Source organism: Larus michahellis, chromosome 4, assembly GCF_964199755.1.
Source record: "Larus michahellis chromosome 4, bLarMic1.1, whole genome shotgun sequence".
Lineage (NCBI taxonomy): Eukaryota > Metazoa > Chordata > Aves > Charadriiformes > Laridae > Larus > Larus michahellis.
This window is the reverse complement of record NC_133899.1, coordinates 53351893-53369435: the sequence shown is the minus strand read 5'-3', so window position 1 is coordinate 53369435 and position 17543 is coordinate 53351893. Positions and strand designations below refer to the sequence as shown.

Below are 17543 nucleotides of genomic sequence, written 5' to 3'. Positions count from 1 at the left end.
TGGAGTAAGAGGAGGGGGAAAAAAGCATGAAGGAGAAAGTAGTTTTATTTCCCTTGCTCCCTGTTTGGATTAATGAATTTAATTACTTGGAAATAGCTAGTAGCAAACTTGTGGGTTTTTTCAAATGTACTTTTAACAAGACTGCAAATTTTAAAAGAGGAGGAGGCAATTCAGTAAAAATAATTGAAGATGTGAGTAAGAATTTAACTGCTACATCCCCCGTTGCAAGTGCTTCGTGTCTGTGGATGTTAAGAGACCTGAATTAATGTGCTTCTGATGTACTGGGAGGGGAGAAACCAGGGCAAGAAGACACAATTCTAAATGTAAGGAAGCAAGCAAGATACCAGTTTTTCAAATAGATCCTTATAATAAAGTTGTTCGTTCTTTTGTTCCTGTCAGCATAAAATAGAGACAAATATGGAAGCGAAATGGCTGAACAGAGTAATGGGATTCTGTCTGACAAGCAGCAAGAGTGCATAAGGTGGGAGAAAGGAGATCGGGCAGAATGCCAGAAAAGGATCTTTGTATAATAAAGTTTATGTCAGAAATTCCTCCTTTCTTGATGGTATAGTTTAGTTTCCACTAAATTGTTTGCTCTTTTGTCAGCTTAAACTGGTTTTTTTAAAGCGATATGGCAACTAAGCAAGTAGATAGCAAAGAAAAATAGCACTGCATCTTCTTTAAATTAGTGAAGGTACCTGGTGGGATGGCTCTGATGTCAGACATGTTTACCATCAAATGAAACTTTCCAAAGTGCTTGTGTCCCACTGGTAATCAGTTGAGAGAGGATGTTTTGAGTCATGCAAGCACCGCTGAAAATTTTGCCCAGTGTGTTTAACAGTCTGAAAGAGGGGTTTAGTATCCTGCTGCCTTAATTTGCAGGCAATACAGTACTGAAGGAGAGCTGCAAAATTCCCATGAGGACTGAGTAACATGAGATTACTCTTGAGTTACAGAGCAACTGAGTAACATCTGGAAATCCATGAAGAGAGACTGACACTAGCTTTCCCCAAAGTTTACTTGACTAGTAAGCAGATTGAGGCAGCATTTGGAAGAAGGCACAAATCCATTCCCTTAAACAATTTGCAGAAGGTGGCAGCCCATTCTGAGTTGTTTCAGGAAGGCCTTTTCATTTCCTCTTCGTGGGTTTGTACCCCCGACAATACTAATTATCTGTACTAAAAGTCTACCAGCAGTACAAGACAGCTTCATATTTCCAGCTTGTCCAATTCTGTGATGAGAACAGGCATGTTGCCACAGCTGGCTGGGCCGTGAATACTGATGCAGGGAAGCTTAATTCTCTATCTGCAGTTCTACCTGGAAAGATGCTTCTGTGTTCCCAGTTTGACCAGTAGCAACAGTCTCTTCTATTCTCATCAGCATTAGCGTGAGTCCCAGTGTGAGGGCTCTGCAGGGCATGATTTATTAGGAAATAGTATGCTGAATAAAGTAGTTTTGTGCGGCAAGGGTGAGGCAGTTTCTTGTGGTTTTCTTAGTGTGACCCTTTTTGTCAAGTCATCAGGAGGAGCGTTTGAAAGCAATGTGCCATGTTTGGGTCAGTCTTATCAGGTGCTCTACCATGCAACAAGCGTGTCCCCTGACTGGAGCCAATAGAGATGCTGTAGGACAAAAGTAGCCGTTCATTCTTGTCCTAGGAGCACCTCTTGAAAAGCCATCCTTCCTGTTCCTGTGGGCTACTGTGCCCCCAGAGATCGCCTTGACTACAACATAGTTCTGTCTGTGCAGGTATTTTGCACTTCTAGACAGGAACTCACTTCAGTCTAGTAGCCTGTGATTGCTCAAGAGGATTTTCACATTATGTTCGCATTGCTGTGAACCTTGTTTTTTAATGTTTTTAACCATTTTTACTGAGTGCTAAGTTCCTTAATATGTCCTAGTTTTGTACCTGCAGTTGCACGACCTCCTCTCAGAATGGAGCATTATGGAAAAACTACTCTTCTGGGAGCTTTTTGCAGAGTCTAGACTGGAAATCTGTTGCCAGTAAATGTGCTAGAGTGGGATTAGAAGTTTCCAAGCAGTGGTCTTCAGAACACATAAGACTAGTCCATGTAGTTCTTTTGCCACATGACAGCTTTGTATTTTCAAACTGCTTTAATTCTGTTGAAGTGGAGCTTTAAATTATGTTTGCTTTCCAGTGCAAGCAGTTTCTGTTATTGTCAGAGGTATATGCCCCTGAATAAGAAGGTATACTATCACAAACTGCCTCTGTTATGGAGGAGTGCTCTTGTTGGAGTGTATTCTATGCACTGGGGTGACTTTCATTGCTGATGAGGAGTTCAAGAGGAGCAGGAAGGGGTAACTTCAATAAGCACAGCTGTTTAGAGGAAAACAGAGGTGCAGTTGAGTAGCTTACTTTTCCCTATGGAGTTACTGCAGAAGGAACGCTAGGCCTGGCAGTGTGGTTGTTGCAGGATAGTGTGGGATCAGTGTCTTTCCAGAGCAGCGGAAGAGATACTGTGATTTGGTTTCTATTTACCCCGTGAGCTAAAGAGTAAATGTCAACTGTCTGATTGTCTCTTCCACCCTGAGAATAAGAGTGACAGTGACAGCTTTGATGTGCAATAACGAGGTTGCTGTGATTTGTGTTCATGGCTTTAAGTCCTGATGCTGTGGGGGCAGGGCTGTGAAAGTAGATCATGGCATTTAATATAAGACAGACACCTTGATTCACTTCATTAATGAAGGAAATTTTCCCTTTTACACTCAGCCATACTGACTAGGAAGAAAAACGGGGAGAAAAGAAAAATCCAGTGTCATAATGCAAGTGACCTTTTCCCAGGGCTTGGGAAGCTTTTGCTCTCTTTGTCCTCAGGCAAGATGCCAAGAAAAAGAGGGTGGAGAAGAACAGCGGGTCTGTCTTTTGAGGAACACCCTCCTTTTCTAGACATTAAATTCTGTTCTTACCTCTTGGGAAGTCACCTTTACCTCTGGTGGGAGTTGACACAGTATAATGGTGTCTTTAGTCACAAAATGGCCTTTTGCACGATTGCAGCAACCGTTTAAGAACTGAGAACCTATTTTAAGGTTTGTCATTGGGTAAACCTTTGGGAGAATGAAAAAATCTATTTCTCGGAGTGATAGATCTTGAACATGTATTTTAGAAACAATAACCTTGAAATCCTTGGGTATTTCGTGAAAAGATCTAATCCAGAAATTTTGGAAAAGGGCTCTTTGTGCTTTGATCCCAACATAAGATCCTCTTGTGAGGTTTTAGAAGGCTCTTCAGTGTACACACAGAGGGAATGTGGTGTCAGCTGGAGAATGTGTGGTCGAACTCTAGTGGTGCTCTGACTTGGGAGAAGGAGCACCAATTTGGGAGGAAAGGACACAGAGAAACTCTTGAGTTTAGATCAGTCTCGGGCTGTTCAGTATTTCATTAATACTCTGATGAAAGATACGTATTATTATGAGGAAGTCCAGTTGGGAAGTAATACTTTTAACTCTTCTCCCTTCTTTCTCAAACTTGAGCTACTTTCCACTGGGGCTAAGCTGTCTCCTAGCAGTATTGTTGTCTGCTCTCCACGTCAACTGCCAGAATATAGCTGTTCTTATGAGTAGCATCCTAAATCCTAAGCGTGGCTAAAGTGGCCTTTTCTAAAAAGTGAATAGGAAAGGCAGGGGTGGACAAGGGGCAGAATAAAGGATGGCGCTGCAGGCTGTCTAACATGATCGGCACTGTGAAATTGAATGCAACAGCCTTTGGACAGTCTTTGACTATAATTGTGTTGGCAACGGGAAGAAAGTTCTGACAGTGTCTGTGCTTGATGGGATGTATCTGGTGAGAGGGAGTAACTCCCGTGTGCTGAGCAAATTGTGTGGGGGTGGAAGAGATAGGAAGAAAGGAAAATTACCAGAAGTTCGAAAGAAGGGGCCGTGGAATCTTGTGCTGGTAGCTCCCTGCTGCCTGCTAAACACGGCTGTGCAGTGCCTGTTGCTGTACTAGTAAAACAGGGGGTTTTCTGTTATTTCCTTCCCCCTAAAAGACTTCAAATCCCATTTTCCCCAATCATATGGAGGAGATGGGGAAACAAAGGAACAAAACCAGGTAAGCTCTGGATAAAGGAGATACTGTTTTTGTCCTTAGTATCAGAAGGGCTTTGTAATATCTGCTGTTGATCCATAGGCTTCCTAGATGGTGTTTGTTCAAGACACTATGTGTTCCTAGCAAATTTGACCCACGTGATCAAGATTGGGCATTTTGGTTTACATTGTCACCCCTATAATGCTTATTCTTCCTCATTAAATGCATGTGCTTTTCTCTGAAATTCTCTATGTTGGTGTGAAAAAGAGATCAGTTACAGAACAGTAACTGATAGATTTAGTAAATGGAACTCTGTTTTACTGTCTGGAGGCTAGTTTACCGGCATCAAAATAGCCTTCCTCCCTGCTGTGTTTTCCCACCAGTTCTCAGGCATAAGACATCTGTATCTCTTATTTAAGTGTTCTCAAGGAGCCTGCATACACAGTCAAGAGACTTCCCAAGTGTGTTTCTCTGGGGGACAGCATTTCTGCTATTTTTAGCATGATTTCTTTGGGGCTTCCATTTCCTTTGTGTGAGAAACCTCACTAACTGGTAAGAGGTTGAGTCTCGAAGTTACATGGGAAGCTTTCACTCCGCTACCAAGAAACCTGTAAGCCCTGTCTGGGCATTTTCACCAAAGACTGAGCTCCCCTGAGCAGCTGAAGAGACATCATGGTGTAGCCTGGCATAGAATTACTACATCTTGGAAACAGTTGGTGTAGGGGCACTGTCTGTGTACTGTTTATTTTCACCGTGTCTGGGGTCTTCATTTGTGTCAACTGGTAAACTCCGTCTGGCCATAATGCTCAGTGGTTTATTGCCTCTCTACTGAACTACAATCCAGAGGGTGTGATGGGAGAAATTTGAACATCTGCTGCAGGGAGAAAGAAAAAATGCATTAGCTTGTGAATCGTCTACTTAAATGAGGAGGAGAGACTTTGCAGTTCGTGGAATTCATGGAGCATAGAGAGATGCTGAATTCTATAGGGGACATGGCGGTAAGGCTGCGTGACAGTCCAGAAATAGCAGTAGGGATGTTGAATTAGTTAGCATGGGAAGTGTTCAGATGTAGACGTGGTGATTGTGAGTGTGCTAGAGTTAGTGGCCTGTACATCTGGCCTGCTATTCAGCTGCCTTTTTGGGAGGGCACAGGTCTCCTGAAGGCCCTGTGCTGTATCTACCAGCCCTGTGTGGATGTCTAGTGCCTTAGAACTAACTGAACCCTCCGTCTGGGGAGCCCCATGCAAGAGGTGCTTTCTTCAACTCCCTGAAAGTGACTTGTGAACATGTATGGGGTCAGCTTTTAGGATATGGGGTGCCCTATGTGTTGAGGGATCTTTTGTATCTTGCGTTTTTCTTGAAAGCGTCCGATGATCTGCTTGTGAGCTGCCTTTTCACAGAAATGGGGCTTGCTGAGTCAGTGCCCAGGACCTGCAGGTGTCTGGTTGAAGCCAGGCTCCATGGGCAGAAGCCTGGTGAGGCCTGGGAAGGTATGTGCAAGGCAGATTCAGCAGTTGGATCTGTAGAGGGTGGGAAATCTAGCTGCAGTGGTAGTTAACACTGAGTGAGAGAACTCTGGTGAGAGAACACAGAGAAGAAGAATAGCATAACCTCTGCCCTCCCCTGGTTTAAGCTTTTGATAGTGTAAGCACTCTTACTGGAAATAAACAGATGCTTCCCCCCCAGCCCCTAGATTGAGGGGGTATTAGATGGGAGCAGTGATACTGGGGAAGAGCTGGGATTTGGATCCTCGCTGCCTACCACATGCATTCATGTGATGATGTGGGAGGCAGGTCTGGGTCCAGCTGTGTGAGCGTGAGGGCTCCCCAGGGTGTTCTCAGCATTCCTTCCAGCTCTGGCCCCAGCTCTGCAGAAGCTGGGAACGCTCATGAATTTTCCTCCGTTTGTGCTCAGCAGAGCACTTCCTGTGGCATTCAGGCGTGCTTCAACAGCTTCCTCTGCTGCATTCTTCCCTGGGGAGCATCTGAAATGCTCTTTTTGTGTATAAGGGACTTCTTAAAACTGCTTTGTTCTTGCATGGCTTGGGAAAGATTGTGTTGTTGTTTTTAGCTGACGGGCTATAACTTCTCCTACTGTCTTGGTTGATCTTGCTTAATGTTTCCATTCCAAAGTCTGAGTCAGAAGAAGATGGTTGTGAAATCTTTCTGCTACATCAGTGTCTATAGATGTGAGATGTATTCCATGTTGACCAGAGTACTGGAAGGAATTTTTATGTTCTAGGAAATTATGAACTTAAAAAAGAATAAATAAATCTTTCCTTTTAACAATTATTTTTCTTTTGGAATAATCTGGGCCTCCCACCTCATCCTGTTTCTCAGAATATAATAGAATTGGGCTATTATAATGACATTTTATAATGTAAAGTTAGCATTTCATTCTGGTAAGTCTTCTGTCTCTCATAGTGAAGACAAGGTGGTTCTGCACCTCTTGAAACCAAATTTGAAATGTTGTCCTGCTGAATTGACAATTTAGACAGAAAGGAGCAGGCAATTTAAATGTCACCGAAATGTACTAAAACTGTCTTTGCAGGTAAATGCTTAAAAAAACCCAACAACCAAAACCCAACCCAACCAACCAAAACATCCAAGCAACCAAAAAACCAAACAACAAAACCAAAAATCAAAACAACAACAAAACCCAAACAAAAACACCGCACACCCCAAAACCCCAACTAACTACACCATCTCTTTTATGAAGCTAGGTAGTTGAAACAGGAGTTGAAATTATTGTCTGATATGCGGGAATGCTGGAGCTGAGCAGGAATTTTCTCATGCATGTTTGATAGAAGATGGCTGTGAGCAGGAGCAGTAGGACTTAGGAAGGAGAAGGCAAAACTGAAGAGGGACTGCTTGATGCAGTAAATGCTGACTGGAAAGTGCATAGGACAAATAGCAATGAAAATGTTTTCATGTTGTTTTGGTGGTGTTCTGGTATTTGGGGAAGCAAGGTTTTGTAACAGTATCTGCAAATCAACTGAGTTGTCTTGAAGAACCTGGTCTGCAACAGTCTCTTCTTTTCAATAAGGCAGTGTCCTAGACCCCAAGGTCTGTCTGGTAAGAAATGGTAAAAGTATAATTCAGGCTTGGCCTGTCAAAGTCAAGAGCCATGCAGGTAAAATGCTATTGTTGAGTTGTGATTCTGGGTACTTTATGCAACCAAAACTCATTTTCACACTGTTGTTATCCTGCTAACTGTATGTTGCCTTGAGAAATACTCTTGCTTGTTTAGCGAGAACTGCTCTGAAATGATTGATGATGCTGTATGGATAAGATGTAGCTGAAAGAAGCCACTTGAGAGAGCTGAGTAAATGAATACTTCAAAACGATAAATGAAACTTAATGAAATGCCATGAATAACATAAAAATACCAGCTGGCACAAAAGGAACCTTGTCGAGTTAAAACCAGACGGTGACACTGCAAGACGGTAATGCAGCATATGTGTCCCTAGCCATGTGTTTGTCCTGTTTATGACGATAGAGATTGAAGTAAATTCCTGGCCAGAGAGACCTGTGTGGAAGAACTGCTGAACTGTGAAATCCTGCATCTGGGTTGGCTTTCTCCTATAGAAAAAGAAGACACAAATATTAATGCAGTCAAATGAATCTGTAAATCTTTGAAATTAATCACATTGGTGACAAGGGCCCTTAAACCATCACATTGGGCTCTCCAGACTACCTGAAACTCTATATTCACAAAGGCAGGCAGAAAAGCTCTCTGAAGAGGGAAGCTGAGGCAGGGAAGCAAAAGCTCAGGTGAGGTAGCGGTGGAGCATGTCTCTGGGCCTGGGTCCCTTGTGCCTGGGCCTTAGTTCCAGCCACTAAGCTGCAGTCTCTTGCTTCAAAATTTCATCCCCTGATGTAGGGATCCATAGGCTCTGAGTCAGTGATGGGATGTGTTTTGGCTGGCTTTGTGGCAGTAGGTAGGAGCTGGAGTTGTGTGTCTCCAAGGCTCTTGAGCATCTGTCAGGCCAGCTGTGCTCCAAACACACCAGGAAAGGAGCAAAAGCAACCCCATAATAAAGCATTCTGAGAGTGTTTGCTTTCTTAAAGATTTAACTTGGTATTTTAATTGTTACAGAACAAAGAATCTGTCTAGGTTACCAGGGAATACAAATAAGAAGCAAAGGATATGTATAGTCCTGTATTTCTTGTTGCTCAGAAGCAGAGAAGCGTAGAGAGGCAGGACTGAAGATTAGCAGTCCTTGAGGAGATCTGGTCTCTTTCCTGAAGATTTTGTTTTGAAAATAGCTGTGCTGTGGGAGGTTGGGTTGTATGTTTTATAATCTCTTTTTATGTCAAATGGAAAGAATGGTATTTCATCTCTTCTTATGTTGTTGTCACACATCTAGGGCTACAAATGGGTCCCGTCTTGGCCGTTGCTACCTCTAACCTTTTTTTGTTACGTGCTTTTTCAGCTGGATTTTTTGACTTGCCTGTGCTTTGATTCCAATGGCTATAGTGAAAGTGTCAAAGGGCAAGTAGTATTTTGAAGGGTGAAAACTTCTACGCATCTTTTCTGTGCACTTTTCTTGCCAGGTGTGAAAGGAGCTTGTTTTTCAAATGGTTTCCCAATTCTGGCTTGTTTCAGTGTGACTGTTTATCCTGTGGGTGTGTGGGATGAGGGGCTAGAAAGACAGAATGGAAAATTTCATGTTTGCTGCTAGGTATGCTTTTGATAATTTGCTAATACCTCTTGTTAGGCCATTTGCTAATTCGTATCCATTGAGTTGCTTAGAGCTTTTGGTAGGTACTGGGAAAATGGAGATATAAAAACAAGCACTTTGAAGCTATTACATGTGTATAACAGGACAGTCTTCTCAAAGGAGCTGGCTGAAAGTCTGAATTATTTTATACACTGCATTTGTAAGGATTATACTAAGTTGCCATTTACTTCCCATGTGCCATTTGATCTCCAGCAGAATCTGAGTGGGTGGAATGTGTGGGACTCTGCCTGTTCTGCCAGAACTGATGGTGTCTTCTGTGACTGGTAAATCAAAGTAGCAGCAGCATCCCGCCAGACCTTGGTGCCTCTTCTAGTCACGCTCCAGTCACGAAGCAAGCTTACTGATAGCTTCACTGGGTTACCTCCCTTCTTTCCAAAAAAACCTTTCTGGTTACTTGCATTGCCAGTAAATAGAGAAGACCACATACTGAGTAGCTGTTAAGTTTCAGTGCAGGTTATACAAGGTCTGACACCACCTTCTCTACTGTCATGTTGCTAGCTCTTAAATTGCCCAACACTGTTAAAGTTTAGAAAGGTGTATCATAGCTAGCTCTTCTCAGTAGAAGAAACTTCTTACTTTGCTTTGACACTTACTTCTTCAGCTTCACACTGTGTCCTACAGCTTTTGAATTATTAGAGTCTGGATTGGGTCTGTATCAGCTAATCAGTTCAAGAAGATGTAGCCGGTTGAACTTGCAGCATAACTGCAGCAGCTCTAAGACTTTGGTCTGTGGAAGAGCTAGGTTTGCCATGTGGAGTACTTCTGTTGTTCTAGTCTGAGGTGCCTCACATTTTGAATGGAATGACTTGAGTGTTCAAGTGGGGCTATTTTTGTTTTCTGCCAGGCTCTGTAGAGAAGTTGCTTGCGATGCTGAGCCTCCTGTAAAGCCAGCAGAAAAGATGACTTAATATTTACAGCTAACCTAACCACATTTAGAGTGAAAATATGAAGTGTGCTTAAGAGAGGCTTTCCGTTGAGACAGGGTTAATAACTCTTTACAGTTCTGCCCAGTCAGTGGTGAATGATTTGAGTGCTTGTTCTGACAAGTCCCATGACAGAGATGAGTCATTCTTAAAGGATAAACAAATCTGCCCAGATATTAGATCCTGATATGTTCAATGGTCCTGAACAGAGCCAAAGGTCAGAAGAGAAATGTCATGGCAGGATGAAAAAGTGTTCTCCGGTGTGTGCTGATACATCAGACTGAGGTTTCAGGATTGCTGTCCTTACCCACCTTTGCCCAGCAGAGCTGTCCATAGAGGTACTGCAGAGGGAAGCTTCAGTAACCTAGGGCTTTGAGCTTCCCAGTTTGGTTTCCACACAGATGAAAGTGGAACAACGCTTAGCACAAAGCAATCTCCTGTGTGCGTGCCATTACTAGATCAGCCTTGGCCAAACTTCCAAATTAGTACTTTTTGGATAGGCTGAGTCAGAGGCAACAGCTGCTGCTGCTGCTGAAAGGATGAAAAATGAATCAGCTGCAAAAGGCTCATTAGTGAACGAAGGAGGCCTACCAGAGTAGAGTTTTAAAGTGCCTTGGATAATGTAGGGATCTTTCTGTGCACATGTAAGAAGATAGAGCTCCTTTCTAAACTCTCAAATTCTTACGTCAGATATTCTCATGTTCCCTTGGAGTTTAGGACTGATTCTTTAGCAGATTCATGACTGTGCAAGTCTCAGAATAAACCATAGCAGAAGGTAGGCAGGAGCTGGCCTCTTGGCTAAGGGGGAGCCGAGTGTTGTGTAGGTTGTTGATGACTGCCTGAGTTCCACCTCCCAGTGGAAGGACAGCAATGGACTCCTACTGCTGTCAGTGTTACCAGCCAGGTGACGTGTCATCCAGAGCTTGAGTGGGCATACTGGAGCCTACAACAGGGACGTATTTTGGGAAACTGCCATAGCAAGAACTTCTAAGGCCTTATTGGAGAAAGGAACTGAATTACTATACTAGGCTGAAGTTTAGGGATTGTAAATGTTTTGTAGTCATATGGAAATCCACAATCAAGTGAAGCCTTCTGAGGCACTGCTAATTGTCACTTGCTGGTAGAGATGAGTTTTGCTCTGCAGTATCCTGGTGACATGTTTCCCCTATGTCCTCACCTCATGTCAATAGAGGGCCTGCATTTATTTCAGTCAGGACTTACAGACCAGTTAGCCCAAATCAGTCATCACTGTCCTATGAAAACCTGGTGTCCAAAATCAGCATGAATGTCTGATAGTTACGCTTTTTCCTATCATGTCTCATTGTTTTTGCTGAAGAGCCAGATGGTTTTCCTTAGACCAGAGCCCATAGCGCGTGTCAGGCTTTTTACCTACAAAGACAGCCTTGGGGCGTTACTACATCCAAAATGAAAACTACCTCGAACAGCCAAGGAAACAGCAGGTAAATGTGCAGATTACCTCTGAACTAAGACCAATTTTTAGTTTTGTAGGTTTCTGGAAAGAGATGAGCAGGGACAAGACGAGAATCAAAGCTGTGTGAAGAGTGAAGTTGAAGTTTAAAATTAGCACCAGTAATTGAGGACAGTGGATGTTACTTCAGTTCAAATGCCATGCTAATACCTTTCCAACTAACCTGCCTCTACACAGTAGGTGCTGTAAGTTCCTGCACAGCTGCCTGTTCCTTTTTTGAAAGAACGTGCTTGTTGCAATTTAAAGTAAGGTTTAGAATTGAATGAGCTGCCAGTGAGAGAAAGAGAGGCCCCTGATGAGTGTTTGCTGTCTCTGCCCAGTGCAGCAAACACTTTTGGACTCTTTACATTTCTTAATAATCAGAATTCAAACTAAAACACATATGCAACTTTCTTAGGGGGACCCTCTTAATCAAATTTTTGAAGGGAGAGGGAAGTCACAAAACTAGCTGGGTGCTACTTACGACAGTGGGTTTGGGTTTCAAAAGCAGAATCTGGGACCCTGCAGATTATATACAGTGTTGTTACAGCACTTGCTTAATTTTCTTCTCTGAACACGTGGAAGTAATTATGGGGTGGTTGGAAGAAGGCACAGGGAGGCCGGAAGCAGACTTGAAAAACAAAAGCAAATGGAACATGTGCCACTTGGAAAGCTGTGCTGTGCCCGAGGGGAAGAGCAGGCTTCTGTATTAAACTGGCCATTCTAGTGCCACTGTACCGCTGGCTCCAACTGCAGCCCAGATGTAAATTGTTTATACTGTCTTGGCAGTATGGGATGCTGTAAAGTACCAATCAGCTGGTCTTCATCGTTACTGGACCTGAGCAAGCTGCATGAGCTTCCACATACATCACCAACAGCAATTTCATTTATTTATTTGTGTGTGTGTGCGCACGCAACAATAAGATCATTTTATCAGAAGATCTTAAAAGCACTTCTGCAGCTGTTCCTGGTTTGTTTCCTCCTCCTTGTTAATGTTTCCGGCATTAATTTGTCAATCCTTGCTTTGTTTAAAAGCACCAGGTTTTTGTCTTATGATTTTGTGTTATCCTGATGTCCAGAACGCCCGGTGCGGATGAGAGCCCTACTGCAGCCGGCCCTGTGCAAACATAACGCAGAGCCAAGTCTGAAAAACTTGGCAGTGTTAGTCTTAGAGCCTGTCAGGCTGAATCATTCAGGAATGTATCTGGGGGGAGTGCATTACAGGTGGGCCTATTACGGGGAAAATAATACAGTTGTCATAGTGAGTAGCACTCTTCTAGGGAGGCAAATCTGCTGCTAGAATGCAGTTGTGTTTTCGTTGCTGCTTTCCATCACAGAAATCTTCCTTTCCCACACGTGGTTCTTTCGTTAGCCCTGGATTTTGTGTCTCGGTTTTCCCTGCCTAGCTTACAGTGAAGTCTGTGCTCCTGTTCTGGAGGGGGAAAGGAACTTGAAAGGCATAAAACTTATTTTTCTGCTAAAATTTCAGTGAGAGAGGGAGTTGTCTAACTGAAGCAAAGCTTTCTAAGGGACAGAGAAAAGTACATTTTATATTAAGTCAGTTTGTAGCACTCTAGAAGCACTAGTGCCAGCTTCATATAGCCTAAACATTTTGGCTCTCATAGAATGTAAATAGAATTTGCATTTTAGAGCAAGCTTTGATGCTAATGTTTTGGGTTTTTTTAGGAGAGAGATAAGCCACAGGGAAAAAAAAATTATATTTCTAATAGAAAGACAAGACCCATAATTAATGTTGCACTAGCAGGCTTCCTCCATGGTTGGCTAATCACAGCTGAGTGTTAATAACCATAGAGTTTTTTTAAATACTGTTGTAACATGTTAATTAAGATAATTTGGCTCCATGTGTCTCATGAGTTACCAGATGGCGACTGCATTGGTGGAAGGCAGCAATTAGCGTCTTTTCTTTCTTCCTTTTTCTTCCCCTGCCCTAAAAAAAAAAAAAGGCAGCTTTGGTGTGGATGGGATGGCTGTGTGAGGGGTGCCTGTTACTGTACACAGTGTAAGTGCTTCTGCCTAATTATATAAATGCACAGCTATATGATTATATATACAAATCTCTGCTTTGGTTTCTTCTCATTTACCCGCATTATGACATAAAGAAAAATAAGCCTCCTCTTCAGACTGCGTCCTTGCTAGGGAAACTGTAATTTCCACGTAAAGACTTCAGTCCTGCTCAGTTTGCTCTTCTGTCATTGACTTCAGAGTAAGCAGCATCTGGAGCCAGTAAAGACAGAGAGCTTATTTTTCAGCAGACTTTGGCCTCTGCTTAATACACAGAGCCCAAAAGAGGGTTATGTTTTGCAGTGTGTTTTTAGGAAGGCTTAAAATATTTTAGGGGCAGGGTCGGCGAGAAGTGTGTGTGCTCACAATGGGGGCCTTTTATTGACTTCTGCCTCCTGTAAGTAAAATATAAAGAGGTCCTTTAGCCTCAGCTGTTGTGACTGGGCCCCGGCAGCAGCTGCCGTCTCTGGTTTGTCCCTCTGGGAAATGACCCATCTGCTCATGTGCTAGAGAAAGCCAGAAGTGCTGAAAAGGAGAAGGTTCAAAGTCTGTTCTCCTGGTTCCAGTCCCCATCTCCACCCGAGAAATTACAGACCAGTGGAAAACTTGGGCATCTGGTAATCTGTCTTCTATGGTGTGAATGCCGTCTCTGGCTAGAAACACACAGAGTTCTCAACTGTTTCCAGCTGGCAGAGGACAGCTTCAGTCTGGGTCCCTTTTCAGATATTGTATCTGTAGCTACTGTATTTGTTACAGTTAAAACAAAGAGGTTAGCACACTTGTGGGCAATAAAAAAAAACAAAAAACCAACAACTGACTAACACTTCAATCTACCTGAAAGGGCAGCAGAGCATCCTTCACCTTCACTGGGAAGGACCCACCTGTCCTCTAGCGGAAAGGCTTTCTAATGCCTGCAGGAGACATTTGTGTTGGAATTTAGTTATATGGGCTAAGAAATGTCCCCCCTAAAGTCCCCAAGATGCTGGATGTCAGGAGAGGGCAGAATCTCAAATATGATTCCCAAAGCAGGTCATTTGCTGTGCTCCTTGGAGCCAGCCTGCCAAGAGAAACCCTGACCTAAAGCGTGTGCCTCTGTGTTCAGCACAGATCTGCTGTTACAAGCAGTGACGCTTATCCATGAAATACTTGGTGAGCCATTTCCTAGCCTAATATTGGTATTAATCCAAATGCTTGGACTGGGGAGGACATTGCAGGAGCAGAGGGTGCATAGTGGGAAACTTCTGTGCTGAAAGCTTTTGAGTGCATCCAGGCAAACATCACTGGTTGGAAACCTGAAGGTATTTAGCATTCAGAAGTGGAGCTGGTGCGCTGACTAGCTGGAGCATGTGGGTAGAGATGACTGCTTTTATATCTACCACTTGTGTATCTATGATACATCACATCTATCACTAAAGGGCATCCCCTTGTCATTGCTTTCTCAACAGGAAGGAAGGTGTGGGTGCGTAAGAGGCAGTACTGTTGATCAGGGCCTATCTAGGTGCTTTTTCTCTGCAGACCAGCTGCCTGGGAAGTGGTTTTTGCTTTGGTAAAAGGTGGTGTTTAGTTGACGTAGCTAGTCTAAAAAGGGTACGACATGATACAGACTTGCTTCTTACTAAAACCAAACTGCTGCTGAGGGAGGGGCTTCCAAAAGTGGTTTCTGCTGTTTATAGGCTGGTTTGTGTGCAAGAGGGAAGAGAGGAAAAACAAGGACGTTGCCTGTCTTGATTTCACACTGAAAGCAAAGCTGGCTCATCTTCTCCCCACTTCCACATCATCCCTCTCTCTGCAGAAGACTCCTGGAGCCAAACACCAGTCCTGCCTCAGGCAGAATGAGATGTTATGTGTGACTGAAGGTCCTGGTTTGAGAAAAAATCCTGACCAAAAGAGGACCTTGTGGATTTTTTTTTTTTTTTTTAGTTCTGCAGTCATGGGTGTCATTGTGGTTGTGCTGGTCTTCCCCTGCTTCCCCAGAGAGCGATGCAGCAGGAGGCTTGGATTAGGGCGGCCTGGTGGGTATCCGTATACTCTTTGAATCCAATAGGTGTGTATATTTTTTTTACTTTTTTAATCCTCAAGGCAGCAAACCACCTTTAGCCTGGACTCTTCAGGGCATAGAGGGTGAAGTTCTCATGAGAAAAGCAGCTGACTTAGTGAATTTCCTGTCTGCTCCTTGGGAAGGATTTATAAAATAAGTGCTTGCTGATGAAAACAGCATGCATGCCGGTTGTATGCATGCCTTTAGTTATGGTGCCACTTTTCTAGTTGTTTTTTTTTTCTCTCAGTAGGGATATTGTGGGGTTTGAGTTCATCATATGCTACATAAGGATCTGTCCTACCCTAGCAAATGTGGGAGGGTTTGAGACAATCACTTCTCTAAGAGGAAAAGAAAAGTTTAAAAGCCAAAAATGTTTTATTTGCAGAAAATTTGGTCAGTGTGTTCTGTTAGGTGTAAGCTGAGGCACTGTAGTCTGTCTGCAGGCAGGCTGATGTGTTGCCTTTGTTGTTGCTCAAGAAGCTGCTAAGTGAGCTTGGCAACTCCGGATGGTTACCCTATTGCTGTGGCTAAGGACAGTAGTGACACTATTATCTGGTTGGGTCACATTCGTGCTTCTCTGAGTACTGACGACAGAGGTTGGGAGCATATCCAATAAATAGAAGAGAACCAAGAAGTGGGCAAAGGGAGGGGTAAATTGTTTCCTTATTGGCTTACTAAACAACCAGGAGATTAGTGGAGAGGTCGGGTGGTGCCCTGCTGGCGAGAATTGAAACTCTGCAAAGAGAGAAAACAATGTCTCTTCTCCTATTAGCAAATACGGCCAGAGCTCTTGCTAGCAAATTCATTCAGTTGCTTCGTAAGGCGAAACAAATGTTCAGGGTCACCCCTGAGTGGGATCCATGGGCAGCACTCTGCTAGAATTGCCAGACCCTCCAGAAGCCAAAATGAGCTTTATTGCTGGTCTCTGACTTACACTTCTAGTCCTCTGTCTGTCCTCTGTCAGGCTGTCACATTTGTATTGTGAAAAAGCACTGCGTGAAAAAGTTGAAGGATTGTGTATGAATTTACAAACAAATAGCAACTGGGAAAAGAACCCGCCTATTGCTGCAGGTCCATTCAGGGCACTAACTGGAGAGAAACAGTGAGCGCCTGGCTCTGTTGTTTTCAGCATGGTCTGAGATGCTGAAAATGCACAGTCTCTGCAGAAGGTTTCCGACGCAGCTGGTGTTTCAGACCACCCATTTAGCTGTGGCAGGACCCAGGCTGAAGAGGGGAGTGGAGAGAGAGGATTACTCCGAAGGATACCATTGAGAGTTTGGGGCTTTTTAAAGGTCCTTGCCAGAAGTTAGTAATAGCTTTTGCTATTGTAGTGAAGAGATGCAGACGCACAAAATATCAGAGTTGAAAATCAGAAGCCTCCATAGCAGGGACAAGTAACTAGATGATTGGGATATCTTTGTGTTTATTTCGGATGCTATTCTAGATGTGCTGGTTTCTGTGGCTACTGGCAAGTCCTGGCTGAGAAAATAAAGGTGGTGGTGTTTTGGGGAACCAGAGACTTGGACAGAGAAGCGCTCCTTGCTGCTGCGGAGTGAGCTTGGAGCACAACTTGGAAGAGAGTAAATAGGCGAAGGCAGTGACTTGTGACTGGGAGGGAACCTTTCTGTGTGACAGGAGATACGAAAAGAGACAAAAAGGAAGACTTTAAAGGAAGACAGCATTTTTAAAGCTACTCCACAAAAATCCTACAGTAGGGGAGTCAAGGTAGCACAAGAAAGTTAGGATGAGGTTTCTGAGGGAACTAATCCCAGCATGAAGGAAATAATGTCCTTTAGTACTGGGACACAATTTAACTGTGTGCTTCTGTGTTCTGCTTCACAAAAATGTTTACTCACCAGGCTGGACATGCTGGCATGAGAGAGTTATGACAGGTTTAACCAGACTAGCCAGGAGAATGTTCATCTTGTTAGATCAGGAGGGTGTTTTTTTCTTGGCAGGATGTTTCTCTTCTTGAGTCTTGATAATATCAGTTGAATGGAGTAAATCTTGTAGATGAGGAAAGAGAAGAACGGAGCTTAGGATCTTCCATTTCCAGTCTTAATATCCCACAAAAGTTGAGTATGTCTGCAAGGCCAAGGAGGTGTTAACATATCCAAACAGGGCACATGTTCAGGGGATCCAGCTGAAGAGTTGTCATCTACCCAGATTGCTTCCAAAATGCTTCAGCGCTGACATATAAGCTTTGTCTGACACTGCTCTGAGGATGGTCAAAAATGCTAGAGCACTTGTGTAGTCAGTGAGGAATTTACCTGAGGACCTCAGTCCAGCTTCCTTTTCTGGTTCCT

General features: G+C 43.5%; 1 protein-coding gene across 6 annotated transcripts in view; it reads left to right on the top strand.

Moving 5' to 3' along the window:
* SUSD6 (sushi domain containing 6) overlaps positions 1–17543 on the top strand; it is an 87834-nt gene that overhangs the window by 51812 nt on the left and 18479 nt on the right. Inside the window, exon 3 of one of the 6 annotated variants that reach the window (XM_074584849.1) lies at positions 15120–15211. The exons of 4 other annotated variants lie outside the window; for them this stretch is intronic. In XM_074584849.1, coding sequence (XP_074440950.1) covers positions 15130–15211 — 82 coding nt within the window. In that variant the 5' untranslated portion in view covers positions 15120–15129. Of the gene's footprint in view, positions 1–15119; positions 15244–17543 lie in introns of all 6 variants that reach the window. One more of the 6 variants, XM_074584851.1, reaches the window with a different exon arrangement.